The 18,083-nt window shown below is 35.9% G+C and overlaps 1 protein-coding gene across 2 annotated transcripts in view; it reads left to right on the top strand.

The window, feature by feature from the left end:
• Positions 1 to 18,083, top strand: part of LOC306660935 (uncharacterized protein C12orf56) — a 91,955-nt gene that overhangs the window by 50,219 nt on the left and 23,653 nt on the right. For both annotated transcript variants that reach the window (XM_079139682.1, XM_079139681.1), the window contains exons 5-6: positions 2,685 to 2,746; positions 10,909 to 11,053. In XM_079139682.1, the coding sequence (XP_078995808.1) occupies positions 2,685 to 2,746; positions 10,909 to 11,053 (207 nt within the window). The remainder of the gene's footprint in view (positions 1 to 2,684; positions 2,747 to 10,908; positions 11,054 to 18,083) is intronic.

The following is an 18,083-nucleotide window of genomic DNA, read 5'->3' as shown; positions in this document are numbered from 1 at the left end:
CTAACATGTATTGTTATCCAGTAGTTTCTGTTCTGATGCTTTATGGTGTCAAAAGACAAAATTATAAGTTTGGTTATGGATTCCATAGACTTTTATTAGCAATTTATGAATTGGGGAAGCTTCCATTTTACAAAATATGAGAGTTCCCTCTGGGCAACAGCATAACATTGGGTCCTATAAGATGGGAAAGAGGAAACAGAACAACAGGAAAGAAATGGTTTATGTCAGGTTACTTCAGATTTGTTTTTCTGTAAGGGTTAAAATAGAGGGAATTTCCTTGTTACCTTGACAGGTAAACTAGAATCATCCTGTTTTTAGGACAAAAAACATGTTTTGGGATCTGTCTGCATCCTTAAAGTTTCAATTTGAGCACACAGCATTTGACAGGAGTGATTTCATTTTGGTTTGATCTGATCGGTTAGGTCTTGTACAGGAGCTCTGTGTAAAACAATGGTCTTCTATATTTTTGTTTAAAAAAGATATTAACCTGTCTATCTACACAACAACCCTATGAGGTGGGATGTTATTCCAAAGTCATAGGTAAGGAAGTTGAGGCACAGATAAATTAAGTATGTGAAGGGTCACATAGCTAGTGTGTAGCTGGGATTTGAACCCAGATAATTGGATTTTTTTTTTTTTAATGAAAATGACCACCAAACTCAATTTGTTTGGAGGAGTACAATTTTTATGAGTTAGTAGATACTATCATGAAAATAATATTCTATCTCTTGAAAGATGGAAAATGACTAAGCAAATATTTTGCATATAAATGAGTTGGGCTAGTATTCATTCTAGTAACATTAAGATAATAATTCAATAGAAACAATTTAAAAGTTGTGACTTTTCTTGACCTTGTTGAATTGTTCATCAGATTGGTCATCTTTGGTAAGTCTTGGTGATGTTTTCATAAGTTTTAGGAAATTTGGGGAAAAATCATCTATCTCAGTCAGGATTTTCTGAGGTAACTGATCTCTTGTGCCTTGAGATCCTGAATGATCTATCATGATGAAGTAGGGAAATGTCCTTAAGAAGAGGGATTAGACATTTTAACTGTATACTTTTCACAGAATTAATCTAAGTCATCCAATTAGAAATTAGTAGCACTCATCCTGATTTTAAGGGTGTCCAAAGAGTTAGGTCTCTGTCCATAGTGCATTTTATCTGTAACTTTTACCAATAATAATTACTTCTGGGTTGTTTAACATCTCTGATTCTACAAAGATGAAATATGGTAATTCTTTGCCCTTTAGTGTTGTGAAGATAATGCTTGAAGGCTAAATAATGAAGGCATATCCTAAATTAAATTCTAGATTTAAGGCAAACATAAACATTTAGAGTGCAGTAAAAAGAAAGATTTTGTTTCATTTTGGTTTTGATACTGGAAATTGAACCAAGGATACTTCACCACTAAGTTACATCCACAGACTTTTTTTTTTTTTTTCATTTTGAGAAAGGATCTTCCTAAGTTGCCCAGCCTGGCCTTGAACTTGAGATCCTCCTGCAAACTTGAGATCCTCTTACCTCAGCTCCTTGAGTAGCTGTGATTATAGGCTAGTGCCCCCATGCCTGGCTTTAGTTTCTTTTTAAAACATAGAATAATGATGGAAGTAGTAATAAAAATGAGAACACCATTTATCACTCTGCTCTGATATTAAGACAGGGGTAAGCATGTTTGGAATTGCAAATCAGCAACGTTTCAGAATTCTGCCTTTTTTTTGGGGGGGGTGGGCATTTTACCACTGAGTCACATCCCAGCCCTTTTGTTTTTTCACTTTTTAATGACAGGGTCTTACTAAGTTGCTTAGGGGCTCATTAAATTGCTGAGACTGGCTTTGAATGCCAATCCTTCTCCAGACTCTCAAGACTCTGGTATTACAGTTGTGCACCACTGTGCCGGGCTCAGAATTCCTTCTGATCTGTCTCTGAAGCCTCAACACAGAGAAAAGATTACTTGGAGAACTTGCTAAACACTATATGTCTGTTTTGAGGACTGAGAACAAATGGGAATAAAACTAAAGGTTTAAGGAACAATAATCACATTAATTTTACAATAGGAGAATAGTTAATAAAAGTATAAAGTATTCCCCATTTCAATAAGGGAGTAGTTAAGAGAAATATTGTGTATCTATGATATGGACTACTAGGTAATCATTAAAAATATTGTAACAGATCTATATAGACAGACATGAAAAACTGTCCTCTATATATTAAATGATTAAAAAATTAGGTCCCAGATTAATACATGTGATATAATTTAGCTAGGATTAAATCCATATTATTAAAACATGTCATAATATATGAATGTTATAAATGCATATGATATAATATATGTATCTTTGTACATTTGAAAGGGCGTAAATCAAGCCAGTAATAATTACTTTGAATAGTGGAATGGAAGGGGTAAGGAGAAACACAGAACTTTCATCTTTTACTTTACGTATTTATGTACTGTTTGAATTTGATAACTTATTTTATATTGAAAAAATGTAAGGTTTAAAACTTTGAAAAAACTAGATTATGAAAAAACTCCCTGTGGTGTTATAAAATACTAGAATAAATGATATAAACAAATCATGTACCACAGAAGGGATTAAAGAGTAGATCCATGATATTGACTAACAGTAGGGGTAATTGATTTTCAGTAAACAAAATTTCTAACAATTTCCACTTTTTTTCTCTTTTAGAAAGCTACTCTTTTACAAGATCCCTTATATGCTAGTGAGCTCAGAAGTCAAAAGCCATACAGGTAAGTAGTGATGTGTGGTAGAGCTGCATGGGGTTTTTCTTTGTTCTTTACCTGTCCTAATTCTATATTGTATGTGTGGGTGACTATATCATATTTGTACCTCTACCTTGACTCTCTGCCCTGAGTTTTAGGTCTATAAACAAAGATATCCATTGGACATCATCTCTTACATGGGATCCTTAAAGTCAGCATCTTCCTTCTGAGACCTGACCTTCCTGTGTTTCCTAACATAGAGAATGATGTTATTATCCTTGGATCCCCTGAGCTAGAATCCTGGAAATTACACTACTTCTTCTCTCACATTCACCCTCCCCAATACCCAGCCAATCACCACAGTATTTGTTGTGTATCTGGTTAACATCCACTTCTTTCCTTTGCCACTTGCTCCGGTCCAATAAACACTGTTCTGGGCTTCAACAGTACTTTCCTAGCTGATCTCTTTGTCTTTACTCTTGCCCCCCTCTCTAACTCTTTCTCCATTACAACAGAGAGATCTTCTGAAGCACAGATCTGTTCATGTAAATAATTCATTCCAGAAGGCCTCTGAATGGCTCCCCATTGTCCTTAGGTAAAACTCTCAACTCAACATTCCAATGATATTTATGATGTCTCTTTTAATTTTTCCATCCTCAGCTGTTGTGTCCCCTACACTTCTGCACTAAATTGCTGCTCCAATTGAACTTCTCACAGTTCTAAGAAAAAACTCTGTTCTCTTCTCTATGGGGCCTAACATGATGGTCCTCTTTTGGAATCCTACTCTCATCTCTTCTTCCCTGTTGTGAATAACTTCAACACATTGAATCTTAGTTTATCTCTTCTTTTCTCTAAAAACCTTTACCAGTCTGTGTTACAATTGCTTATTTGATTATTTACTGCCCTATTATACAGCTTACTCCTTAAGGGAAGAAACTATACCTTGGTCCCTGGCATATAGGTAGGCTGCAATAAACCTTTATAGAATGAATGAATAAATGAGATTAGAGGCTGAGACCAGATCATGAAAGGCTCTATATGCAAAGTTAAGGGGTCTGGATTTTATTCAGACTTCAAAGTTCTATTACATTCTTATCACAGGTTGGCCTCATATTGTATTTACTCGTGATTTGATCATTTCTTTCATTAGATTGTGAGCTTTCAAAAGGCAGGAAATACAGCTTCTTAATCTAGGTATTCTTCTTACTTAAAATAGTACTTTGCACATAGTAAGTACTAAGTGAATTGATGATGTCAACAATTTCGATATTTTGATATGGGCAAGTTTTGAGAGATTGATGATCATGTAAATAAGCTAAGAGTAAGTTAATCTTAAAAGATGCATATTCATTTCCCACAAAAAAGGAACCAAAGTTCTTTAGAGGAACGGCTGCTTTGGGGTCTGGGGCAGGAAACACAAAATGAGTCTGAAACAGCTGATACCAGAAAGCAAAGAGAACAAGGTCCCTGACTAAAAGGATGTAGGAACACATGTCCTTTGAGTTTGCTCAAGAAGGGACAACTTGAGCCTCTCAGAAAACATAAGGAATGTAGTGATTGAAATACAATGAATATGTAAAAATTCAGAAGTATATAATAACGTCTCTAGAGGGAAGGCTCTCCCTGTTCCTCCACCAAAGAAATAAAACACATCAAACATGAGGCAACAGTCCCTTACTAAGTCAGCAAACAGAAAGAATTAACCTGTTTTAACTGTAATCAGTTTGTGATAATCAAGTAACCCCATTTGATAAGGGAAAATTTCCTCTTACAGAATTCCAGTAATGAATGTGGAAGCTTTAACAACTAGAAAATTACTATTTTCACAAATCTAATGAAATAATAGATTCATGCAACAACCCTCAGTGGATGAAACCATTAGATAGAAAGGTGACTCAAAACTTCAAAATGCAGTGATCGCGTTGTATATGACTGAACCCATCTATTAGTCTTAGCGTTGTTTAAGTGGGACACTCAGTCTTGGTGCACCTCATTATTTGATGATATGAAGCATTACAGCAGCATCTATGAAGTATTTTTGTTAAAACAGTTAAACGTGAATCCAACGTAAAAGCATGGGTGTGCCAGCAATGAAAAGGAAATTCTGGGCTGGGGATTTAGCTCAGTTGGTAGAGTGCTTGCTTTGCAATACACAAGGCCCTGGGTTCAATCCTCAGTACCACACAAAAAAAGAAAAGAAAAGGAAATTCTGACACGTTTCAATGTGGCTGAACCTTAAAGACATTATTCTAAGTAAGATAAATCAGTAAAAAAGGACAAATATTGTACTAGTTCAGTTATATGAGGTACCCAGAATAGGCAAATTCACAGAGAGAAAAAATAGAATAGGGGTTACCAGGGACTGGAGGCAATGATGAATGGAGAGTCAGGACAGACTTTCTGTGTGGAATGCAGAAAAGTTCTGGAAATCGGTAGTGGTGACAGTTGCATAACTGTGAATGCACATCACGACACTGAATTTATACCTAAAGAATGAGTACACTGGTAAATTTCATGTTGCATTTATTTTACCTCAGTTATTAAAGAGTGTGTGTGTAAAGGAATAGATAAAACAAGATTGACTAACTTGTTTAAATTGTTGAAAATTATTGAAGCTAAGTAATGGGTACATGGGAATTCTTTATATAATTTTCTCCATTTTTCGGTGTATGTTTGAAAATTCCCATTCTCAAAAATCTTTAAAAAAACTTAAGAAACATAACAAGTAAATATAAGAAGTCTCTTATTAAGATCTTGATTTTTAGTCACTGAGATTACAGGTGTGGGCCACTCTGCCCCTATGATGGTCACCTTTTAATTTCTCACTTTATCAATTGTAGATGGCATCTCTTAATACCATAATTTTTTATAAGAACATCTACCTTTATTCTCTTTCATATGTGAAAGCCACCTCCTGACCTCGTCACCTGTAATTTTTCATTTGCATACACATGCAAAGTATATTCATAACCATAATCATAAGTGTTGTGCTTTGCTTACATGTTGGAACAAAAGTTTAAAATCAATAATAAAATTTATGTTATGAACAGGCAAAAAAAAAAAATCTTGATTTTAACAGACCAAATATAAAAAGACATTTTTAAGACAATAGAAGAATTATAAAATGAACTGGGTATTAGATAATATAAAAGAATTTTCTGTAATTTTGATTGTGATAGTAATAATTTTGTAAGAAAATATTCATTTTTGAGATGAATTTCAATGTATGTAAGTGTTAAAGGACATAAAGTTTGGGATTTCTTTAAAAAATAAAAGACTGTACAGATGGCCTATATTGTAAAAAAGTATGAGTTTTAATTTTATTTATTTATTTATTGGTAACAGGGATTGAACCCAAGGGTGCTTAACTACTGAGTCACACCCTCAGTTCTTTATTTTTTAAAATTTTGTATTTTGTATTTAATTTTGTATTTTGTATGTGGTTAAGTTGCTGAGGTTCCTCCTTAAGTTGCTAAGGCTGGCTTTGAACTTGTGATCCTTCTGCCTCAGCCTCCCAAGCTGCTGGGATTATAGACGTGCACTACCGCACCTGACTTTGAGTTTTCATTTTAGTGCTTTATTTAGAGAGAGTTTCAGGCTAATTCTATTATAAAATATACTCTTTGTATATGTGGCATTTATCCCTGAAGGCAAGAGGGAAAGTTCTACCACTGTTTCTGTTCTGACTGAGGAAAAGCATGTTTCTTACAGATTTAAATCCTGAAATAGTTAAAATGCAGTGATTTAAGGAATACTATGAAGGACACGATAATCACAAGAAATGGTGTTTACCTGCAGGACACCTTCAGTCTAATTGGAACTGTGTGTCAGACTGGACAGTTGTGTAATCTGGACATTGTAAACCTAACACAAAGCAATTCTGAGATAATCTTTGAAAAGTTTTTTCCAGCTCTAAAGTTTTTTTTTTTTTAATAAATGTAAGGTATTATTTATATTAAATGTCTGGAAAAATTAAAATGATACAGGAAAAATAGAGCTTATCATTAGACTGAGGATCTTTCTTGCAATATTGTTTTATGAATTATGTTTTCTAACCAATGAAAATATAGAGTACCTGTTAACATTAATATATATTCTTCTCTTACTCCTAAATTGAATAATGGTGCCTTGTGGCACATTTTCTTATTTAAATTAGTTAAATGAAGTTTATAATTTGTGTAAAAGTAAATATTCTTTGTCCAAACAAATTGTAATTTTGGTCATTTGTTTGTAGTGATATAGAATGCCTAATCTTACTTAAATTTATGATATATATGAGACCTCAATTTTTACATGAATTAATTTTTAGCATGAAGAGATTAGCATGCTTTTTCCTCTGAAAAATGTTTTGGTGTTTTCAAGTTTTAGTTTGGCATTACAATCTATTATCACAGGTAGCAAAGGATTAACAAGTTTGTTTATTATGGGTCTTAACAAATTGCTGACTCTGAATGGGAAAAGTGGAAAATTAATTTCAAAGTAATTTTGCTGATTCTGTATTTTATCTGAGTTTTTGCTTTTCTAAGCTCATTCATTTTTTGAAAACGACATTTCTATTGTTTTGGGAGTTCTCAGAGAGTAGAGGGATTTTATAGTTTTCTTTTTTCTTAATGAAATATGATAGTAATTAGAAGTGGATGTATAGGGAAGCAGGATCTTTATTTAGAGTCCATTTATTAAACACTTGTCATGTGTGAAGAACATGCATTAACTAAAGTATCAGCACAGTGGGCAATGTCATCATCCTCATCATACAGAAGAGGCAACTGAGGCACAGGGAGGCAGTTAACTTTTCCGTGCTAATTATCTAGTTTAGTAGGGGTAGGTCCAGCCCTCATGCTCACAATTGTCATGTTTTTCTGCCTCTAGGATTACTATTGCCGAATTTGTAATGATCATTTTATCTCCATGTTCCCACTAGAAAAATACGCTGCTTTTTTAGAAAGTCTTAATTTTGGGATCAATAGGTGAGGCTCATTGATTGAATAGAAGAGAATATCTGAGATACTTTTATAAATTAAGGGGGAAGTAGTGGCATGTAGTAGGATGGAGACAAAAGGCTGGTATTATGAATTTCTGGAGGAGAGGGCAAGATAGTTTTTTACTTCAAGTCAGAGGTGCCAAGATTCCATCAGCCACACAGAACATGTTATGTTCTTCCTGCTGTTATTTGCAGCCCAGTGTCCTAAATCCCTAGTTCTTTGAGTGTGAACAGGTTACCTATTCCCTCTGGCTTTCTACACAATGCAAAGTGATTCCCAGTTCAATCCCCTCAGTGAGAGCTAGCTCAGTGAAAGAGCTGGTCTATGAAAAGTGCTCAAGCTGGAGCCTGCTAGTCAGTGCCTGGTTACATGCAAGCTGTTACTGCTGAGCACAGTGTGAGATGGAAACGATATTTAATTTGATAACATTTGTTTTTCAGGTTGCTAAAAATCAGCCAGGGAGCCAAGATCACGTACCCAAATAAATACACTGGGGCAAAATGGAATTAGCGTGATACCAGAAGTGTGAAAAAAACCCTACATTTGTTGAAGGGATTAAGGGTTAGGGAAAGCAGAAGGTGTTGGCCTTTTAAGCTAAGGCAGCTTTTTCTGATGTGTTGAACCATGTGGATCAGTGAGGGGAGCTGATTTCAGGTAGCACTCTGACATAGCCTGAATCAACTTGAATTCCATAGTGGAAAAATGATTCTTTTCTCTAGCTAGTCTGCTCTCCTCAGAGAGTAGCTCTTGACTTGATGCCACTAGGGACAGCTCTCTAACACATGCTCATCTGTTTTTTTCTGCAAAGTGAGAGGAGACCTCAAGCTCAGAATATGTAGCATTTACTTAGAATTTGTGTAGCTTTTCTAGTAACAAAACATCATGGTACTGGCATAAAAACAAACATAAAGGGGCTGTGGTTGTGGCTTCGTGGTAGAATGCTTGCCTAGCATGTGTAAGGCACAGGGTTTGATTTTCAGCACCACATATAAATAAATAAAAAATAAAAAGATAAAAAATAAAGGTGTATAAACATCTAAAAAATGTTTAAAAAAAACATGAAGATCAGTGGAACAGAGTAGGGGACACCGAGAAAAATCCACACAGATACATTCATCTGATCCTTGACAAAGGTGCCAAAAAACAGGTTGGAGAAAAGACAGTCTTTTTAACAAATGGTGCTGGATATTCATATGGAGAAGAATGAAATTATATCTGTACCTATCACCTTGCACAAAAGTCAACTCAAAGTGAATCAAAGATCTATGAATTAGACCAGAAACTTGGCAAATGATAAAAGAAAACCTAGGGTCAACACTTCAGCATATAGGTATGGGCATTGACTTCCATAATAAGACCACTGAAACTCAAGAAATAAAACCGCAAAGCCATAAGTGGGATGACATCAAATTAAAAGACTTCTGCCCAGCAAAGGAAACAAGAGCATGAAAAGACAACCTACAGAATGGGAGAAAATCTTTGCTAGCTACTCCTTTGACAAGGCATTAATATTGAGAATACATAAAGAACTCAAAAAGGGGTTGGGGATATAGCTCAGTCATAAAACACCTAGCATGCATGAGGTCTTGGGCTCAATCCTCAGCACACAACACAACAACAACCATAAAAACTTACACACACACACACACACACACACACACACACACACACACACACAAATAATCCAATCAATAAATGGAAAAATGAACTAAATAGACATTTCTCAAAAGAAGAAATGCAAATGGCCAATAAATATATGAAAAAATATTCAACATTCTTAGCAATCAGGGAAATACAAACCAAAACTACAATGAGATTTCATCTCACTCAGTTAAAATGGGAATCATCAAGAATATAAATAACATTAAGTGCTGGGAACAAGTGTGGAGAGAGGAACACTTGTTACAATTACATTGTTGTTGGGAATGTAATTAGTATAATTATTATTGGAAGCAGTATGGAGATTCCTCAAAAAGACTAGGAATGGAACCATTATATAATTCAGCTATTCTGCACCTTGGTATTTATCAAAAAGAACTGAAATTAGTATACTATAGTGATGCCTGTATTTCAATGTTTATAGCAGCACAATTCACAATAGCCAAGTTATGTAACTAGCCTTGGTGTCAACAGATGAATGAATAAAGAAAATGTGACACATGAACACACACACACACACACACACACACACGTTTTACTGAGAAATAAATAATAAAATTATGTCATTTGCTGGTAAATGGATGGAAGTGGAGAACATCATGCTAAGTAAAATAAGCCAGACTCAGAAAGTCAAGGATTAAAATGTTTTCTCTTACATGTGGAAGCTAGAGAGAAATAAGGAATAGAAAAAGGGAATCTCATGAAAATAGAAGGGAAAATAGTAGAGGAAAGGGATCAAGGGAAGGGAGGAGGTGGGGGGGGGAAGAGGAGGAACTTATGTATAATTATAATGCACCAAATAAAAATAAATAATAATAATGCACTAATAAAAAGAGAAAAAATAATCTGTGTAGCTTTCATGCTGTTTTCACCATTACCTGATATTTATGCCAAGTTATACTGGTTTTCCCTGTCAAGCAGCAATATAAGTTTTCTTTATAAATAAATTTATTGTAAGTGAAGGGAGGGGAAGGGGTATGAGAGTAGGAATGATAATAGAGTGAAACAGACATAATTACCTCATATACATATATGACTGCATGACTGATGTGATCCTATAATTTGTATGATCAGAAAAATTAGGGATTACACTTCATTAATGTATGATCTATCAAAATGTATAAATGCATTCTACTGTCATGTACAACTACTTTGAACAAAAATAAAATATAAATAAACTTCTTTAAGTCAATGTGAATTGATTGAAAGAAAAAAACATTAAGGAAATAATATTAAATGTGATTTGTGGATTTTGTTAAATATTAGGGCTAGGTTATGAAAGAGGGATTGAAGTTTACCAGAGACAGTGAGAGAATGGTATGGGTTCTGTCTGAGTAAAGGAAATGGGTAAAAAGTAAGTTTGGAGAGCAAGAAACAGTTTAGTTTAGTCTGGGGGTAGTAAGTTTCATGACTGATGAGAAATAAGGGTAGGGGTACAAAACCACAATAAAATTTCATTTGTAACAAAGTTTTATAAACCTGTCAATAATCACTGATATTCCTAAACTGCTTTCTTCTTATATTTTACATGGACATTTTTCTTTGTAGATCTGAGGAGAAAATTAAGCACTTCATTCAACTTAAATCTGAACTCTTTCTTAAAGACAATACTTTGAGGAAGATACTTTGTTTAATTACGGAACTTAAAGTGGCAGCCCAGAAAAATTTCATTCTGAAAAGACTTTTCTGGAAAGTAGGTGTTTCATTTTTAATCTTTAAAACTTGTTTTTCCAGGTTATTAAAGCATAAATTAAAATATAGAGTGTGTTCTGATGCTATATTTTAAAATGTTGATTAAATTTAATGCAATAATGTTTTAAAACTTGAAAGTTTGTTAGGTTATCAATAATGTATATGTGGGGGTGTGGACATAGGGTTTGGGGAGAGAGGGTGGCTCTAGCGCAAAGTGGTTCACATGGTTTGGGTTGGCAGAGTCAAAGAGGTGTGAGGTAGCCTTTGCCTGTAGTTCCAGGAGGCTGAGGCAGGAGGATCACAAGTGCAATGCCAGCCTCAGCAACTTATCAAGGACTTAAGCAACTTAATGAGACTCTGTCTCAAGATAAAAAATATAAAGGGCTGAGAATGTGATTCAGTGGTTAAATGCTCCTGGGTTCAATCCCTAGTACCTGCCCCCTCCCTGCCCCCCCCCCCCAAAAAAAAAAAAAGTAGTTTTAGAGGGAAAGCTTTTGAATGTGAGTTGTAAGATGGGAAAGTAGATTTCAAGAAGTTTTACTATACAGATTCCCCTACAGTTAAAATGTAATTTAAAAAAATTACTTTTGAGTATAAGACTGTTATTTTATAAAAAATGTGACTTCTGGGAAATTAAGGCAACCTAGTTCTCACTTGGTAAGTTACAAATGCTTCATTTTCAGTTTCAGGTAAAGGTGTGAAGAAGCACAGGTGATTAATGATGTGGTGCTAATGAGGCCAAGGTGAAGGGGTGAGCCCTGCATAGGGTCAAACTCAGGTTGATGGATATATGTAGTGTCAATTCTGGCTAGTGGTCTCATGCATAGCTGCCCCCATCTTATTAAGCAGTTGTGAAATAGATAATCCCGCAACCATCATAGACAATCCTTCCTGGCCACTTCTTAGATTCTAGGTGCTACAAATGTAGGATGACCAAACATGTTGGTTTGCCCAGACTAGGGTTCCAGTTTGCCTGGGATTGAGGAAGTTCCTGGGGCATGGGAAAGCTTGAGCAGTCAAGCAAATCAGGATGGTCTATCAACCTAATTAGAGAACAGAATCAGCATAGAGAAAAATATGTCAAATATCTGATACCATTGAGATTCAGGTAAGAATGATGTGGTGCTGCGTGATTCTAAAATGGTCAGTACTGGATAGATACTGTTAGGAATTCAACATCCGAGTTTTGACTCTAGGACTTGAGAAGAATTGTGGAAAATAAAGGGATGAGCATTACAAAGACTAACCATGTTGATTATGAAAATGGAAATGGAATTCATGTGGGAAAGCTAAAGAAATTGGGGTTATTATCTACCCAACTAAAACTCTCCACTCCTTCCCATATGTAGTATTAATTTAGTCAATAACCCTGATTGTGTGGGCTTCTTTGTTGAAAAATGTCTTGTGGCTCTCCTTACTAAATTAAGTATAAACATTTTGGCATTTAAGACTCCACTAATGAACTCTGTCAGATTCTGAATTTGAATAGGCCTGGACTTTATTTCAGCAAGGCAGTGTTATCAGCAAGGGATTAACATCTAGAAGGGCTTGTCAGAACTGATCCAGCTCATGGAGAAGGTATATTGACCAAGAGTGAGAGTGATCTCTAGTGGGTAAAATGAAATATGTGAGTATTCCAGCATGTGGGTGAAATTACACTAGATGCACAAGCATTTGGTACTAAGATGATCTGTTTGTTTAAGGTGTGGGAACAGGTCCTTCATGGAATGTGAGATCTGTGTCCAGAAGCAAGGACACAACGATTGTCAAAAATAAAGCCAATAGCTGAGTGAGGACTGGAAAATAATTTCAGTCAAGGTCCAGAGAAATCTCCCTAGACAAACTGAACACAGTCAGAGATTGGATTTAAAGTGTGCATTTAGGTAGGAGAACCAAAGTGCCACCTGAGGGTAAGGTAGGAAGAAGGGTGTGGATATTGAACACCAGAGTGTTGGTCTGGAGAGCATTTAAGCATCTCTATTATTGAATCAAGTCTGATGCAGGTGGCCATGGCTGTGGAGCAAAAGAAGGATGCAGAGAAAGAGAATAAGGCCAGACCTAACACATAGTGCCTGCTAACCACTTCATCTTCTTTCTGAAGTCTGTTTTCTAAAAGCTTGAGCCCTGTGGTATGACTTGAATATCCTGAAATGAAATTATGTCAGTTGCAGGAAAATGGATGGAACTTGAGAACATGTTAAATGAAATGAACCAAACTTTTTCTAGGGTACATCTTCCATTTCTCCTGTTAAAATCCTACCAATTCTTCAAGGTTCATCTCAAACACCATCTTTCTGCCTTTCTTGTCATCCTTAGTGAAGAACTTTAGTATCTTTCTATGGCAGTTCTGTCCATGGAATTTCTTTGATGTCTCATAATCTGTGGTGTTCAGTATGGTAGACATTAACCACATGTAACCATTAAGTACGTCAGTGTGGCTAAGGACTAAGGAAGTGAAATTTTGATTTTAACTTAGTTCATTTATAAAGCCACTATGGTCAGTGGCTACTATATTGGCCAGTGCAGTTCTATGGCATATTTCATAGTATTTTCTCTAACAATTCAACAGACATTCGTTGCATTTCTAATCTGTGTGAGGCATGGTAGCAGGCATTAGAAATGCAAGTGTGGTTAAGATATTCAGTTCCTCACTTTTACATTGTTGGGATTGTAAAATTAGTACAACTACTGTGGAAATCAGTACAGAAGTTCCTTAAAAGACTAGGAATGGAACTACCATATGATCCAGCTATACCACTCTTTAGTATTTATCCAAAAGAATTAGTCAGCATACTGTAATGATACATGCATACCAATGTTTATAGCATTACAATTCACAATAGCCAAACTATGGAACTAATCTAGGTGTACATCAATGGATGAATAAAGAAAATGTGGCATATGTACACAATGAAGTTTTTATTCAGTCATAAAGAAGAATGAAGCTTTCTCTGCTTCCTGATAATCGTGTAAGCTGCTTCTATCCACCACACTCTTCTGCCATGATGTTCAGTCTCACTTTGAGCCCTTAGGGATGGAGTTGGCTGTCTATGGATTGAAAACTCTGAAATTTTAAACCTTTAAGCTAACTTTTCCTCCTTTACAGTTGTTCTGGTTTGGGTCTTTTAGTCACAGCAGTGAAAAAGGTGACTAAAACAGATATTGGTACTGAGAAGTGGGGTCATTGCTGTAACTAACTTGACCATGTGGTTTATAAGTTTTTGGAGCATTTTGGAATTGGTGGGAGGAATTTTGAGATGTATAGCAGTACAAATTGGAAATACTTTAGGTTGCTCTATGTAGAGATTAATGGCTGATTCTGGTGGGAGTGCGTAAGACTAGAATGCCAATAGGACAATGAACAGTGAAGGAAGGGATCAAGAGGGTTTAGAAGAAAAGGAGGACACTATTGGTAATTAGACTAGAGGCCATTCGTGTTATATTCTGGCTGAGAATTTGTCTGTCTTTTGCCCTTTTGTGAGACTGATTTTAAAAGTGATGGACTTCTTAATCTGGTGGAAGAAATCTCTAGACAGCATAGCATTCAGATGGTGACATGGACATTCCTGGTGCCAAATCTATTGTGATAATCAGAAACAGAAAGCAGAGCAGAAAGATTTGAAAAACTTGGACTTGAAAGGTGGAAGTAAAACTGGGGCTCAGAAAGTTGCAGTTGTTAGAAACATTAAAAAAATGCTAAAGACTTTGCACAGAGCCAATGAGAAAGATGACTTGAGGGCATCTCGGGAGCTGGCAAGTTCATATTCATCTCAGGCTCAAGGAAGTAAAAGTAAAAAATTCTCTTGAGAATAGACCAGTGGGTCACCCTTCTTGCACAGGGGATCTAGGAAGTTTTTTCAATGTGTTCAGCCACCCAGACACTCCAGGGTTCCTAGAGGCTTTACTATTGCTCAAGTGTCAGCAGACTTGGAGTCAACCATATGATACTGCTTCTGCAGGAATGCAGAATGCTGGAATTAGGGGGGTCATGGAGGCTTCCACCAAGATTTCAAAGGAAGGCCTAGGAGGTTGGGCAAAGTATAGCAGGGTCAGAGTCCCCGTGGGCAGCCCCTGAGAGGGCAATGTATGGAGATGTGAAGAGGAAGCCAAAGATGCAGTGGAGAACCCCAAGATTAAGAAATGCATGTACTGTGGAACATTCACTGAGGAAGACTGCAGGAATTAAGTTGAGAGAAGTCAACTGAAAGACCACTTGGGCTGTAACCAACAAGGTCACAGGGGCAGAGCTATATAAGCCTTTTAGACAGAACATTGCCATGCCATGTACCCCAGATATCTAACATGGAGCTACAGGACTTTTTTGCTCAGCTGGATTTCAGTCTTGCTTTGGTCCTATCCCTTCTTTCTCTGCCCCTATTTCTGTGAATGGAAATTTTACTCTGTACCTTTACATATTGGTTACTTGTAAATTACTTTTGATTTTATGGGTGCTCATGATGCGAGCTTGCCCTGAGTCTCAGAGACTTTGGACTTGAACTTTTGGGCAATCTTGAACTATTGAGATTTATGGGGACTCATGGAAATGGACAAAATGTATTTTGTATTATGAGATGAGTGTAAGCTTTTGGGGGCCAGGGGCAGAATGTTATGTTTTGGAAGTGAGGTGTCCCTCAAAAGCTCACATGTGAGACAAAGCAAGAGGATTCAGAAGGAAAATGATTTGGTTGTGAGAGACTTAACCCAATCAGTGAATTAACCCCCCTGATAGGATTAACTGAGTGGTAACTGGAGGCAGGTGGGGTGTGACTGGAGAAGGTGGGTCATTGGGGGCATGGTTTTGGGGTATAATTTGTATTTGCCAAGTAGAGATCTCTATCTCTGTTTGCTGATCATCACATGAGCCACTTCTCTCCACCCCACTCTTCTACCATGATGTTCTGCCTCACCTTGAGCCCTTAGGAATGGAGCCAGCTATCTATGGACTGAGACCTCTGAAACCATAAGCCCTTAAATAAATTTTCCTCTTCTACAAAAAAAAAAAAAAAAATAATAATAATAATATTATGTCATTTGCAGGAAAATGGATGGAACTTGAGAACATTATGTTAAGTGAAATAAGCCAAACTGAGAAAGTCAAGTGTTGTATGTTTTCTCTTATATGTGGAAGCAAGAGAGGAAAAAGGAAAATAAAAGTAGCTTGAATCTCATGAAAATCGAAGGGAGAGCTGTAGAGTAAGAGGAAAAGAGACTGGGGGAGGGAGGAGGGAAGAAAAAAGGAAAATACTGGGTGATACTGACCAAATTATATTATATCATGTGCATGTACAAATATTAACAATGAATCCCACCATTATGAACAACTATAACACACCAATAAAAATATGGAAAAAATTAAAGAAAATATGAAGAAAAGAATGTGCCTTCCTTCAAGAATTAGATAGGTGTGTGTGTGTGTGTGTGTGTGTGTGTGTGCATGCTTGTGTGTTTTACCATTGTTATTGGCACAGTTTTCTTATTTACTACAACATGTATGCTTCTTCAGGACAGGTATGTGTCTTATTCATCTTTGTATTCTCCCTAAGTAAGGCCTGAGACAATGAATGCATATACCATGTCTTGGAAATGATTCCTATGGGATATCAAATTTATTCTTTTGTGAAAATTTATGTGATCAGAAGACTAGGAATAAAACATTCATGTTCTGTTTCACACTTGAGAATGTTGCAGACATTTTTAAATGTAATATTCTTAGATGGACCAAAATAGAAGATCTTTTAATTCAGTTATCAAATATGAAAGATCAGAGTGAATGGAGGAGATAAAAGACGTATGGGTAGTGTCCCTGTTGGAGTCTTTCCACACTTTAGTGGTCTACCCATGGCCCTCTCCCTGATCATGCCATCAAGACCTGGTAGTTTTATGTTTTTTTCTTTTTCCTCCACAAAATCTATTCTCATATTCATTTACACAAAATTAGCATATGTGACTAATAAATGTCAACATTCCTACTTTTTTTTTTTTTTTTTTGTGGTGCTGGGGATTTGAACCCAGGGCTTTGTGCTTGTGAGACAAGCACTCTACCAACTAAGCTATATCCCCAGCCCCATTCCTACTTTTTTAAGAAACTTTTTTAAAAAAATGTAAATGATTGCTATCATGTCCTTGAGTGAAAGCTGTGTTTTCCAACTTTGTGTTGGATTTCCCTGAACACAGGTTGTGTAATGCTCTTTCAGGAATTCGCACTAAGGTCTGAAGATTAGAGGAAAATTTATTTTTGGTTCCTGGAAAAAAAGATGGATAATTTTACACACACAAACACACACATGCACATGCACACACACATACACATACACGTGCACATTTATATACACACACATATGTATGTATATGTATAGATGTACACATGTTATACATTTATGTATAGATGTATATACATATATGTATGTATATATGTGCATATATATTTATATATTTTAAAATCAACTTATTGGGGTATAGGGTTTTTTCTTCAAAGTCATCTTTTTCATTTTATTGCAATTAGAACAAATTATGAGAACTCTTTCTCATAGGTTGACTAAACTGAAAGTTTTAGGAATATAGACTCATGTCTTTTGTCTGTGTTGCTCAGCTCAAGGTGTTATTTTATTACCGAGTATAGTACCTGCTATAGAACTGGCAGTCAGTAGTTATAAGTTCAATGACTGGATAAATGCATAATGAGAGTTCTCTATTCATGCCCTTTTCTAGACTTTTATTTTTATCTGTGAAGTTTTTTTCTAATTTTTAAAAAGCCTAGTAAAATACACATGACAGGTACCATCTTAAACATTTTTGAGTGTACATCTCAGTGGAATTAAGTACATTCACACTGTTGCTCAACCATCAGCATTATCATCTCCAGAATTCTAGTCATTTTGCAAAACTGAAATGCAACCCATTAAACAGTAACTCCCTAATCCTCTACCACACTGTCCTAGCCCTTGGGAACCATTCCACTTTGTGTCTCTATCAATTTGACTAATCCAAATGCCTCATATCAGTGGAATCATACCATTTGTCTTTTTGTGACT

The sequence above is a fragment of the Sciurus vulgaris genome (genome assembly GCF_902686455.1).
Source record: "Sciurus vulgaris genome assembly, chromosome: 5".
Classification (NCBI taxonomy): domain Eukaryota; kingdom Metazoa; phylum Chordata; class Mammalia; order Rodentia; family Sciuridae; genus Sciurus; species Sciurus vulgaris.
The sequence above is the reverse complement of the archived record's forward strand: the minus strand, read 5'-3'. Positions and strand labels throughout refer to the sequence as shown.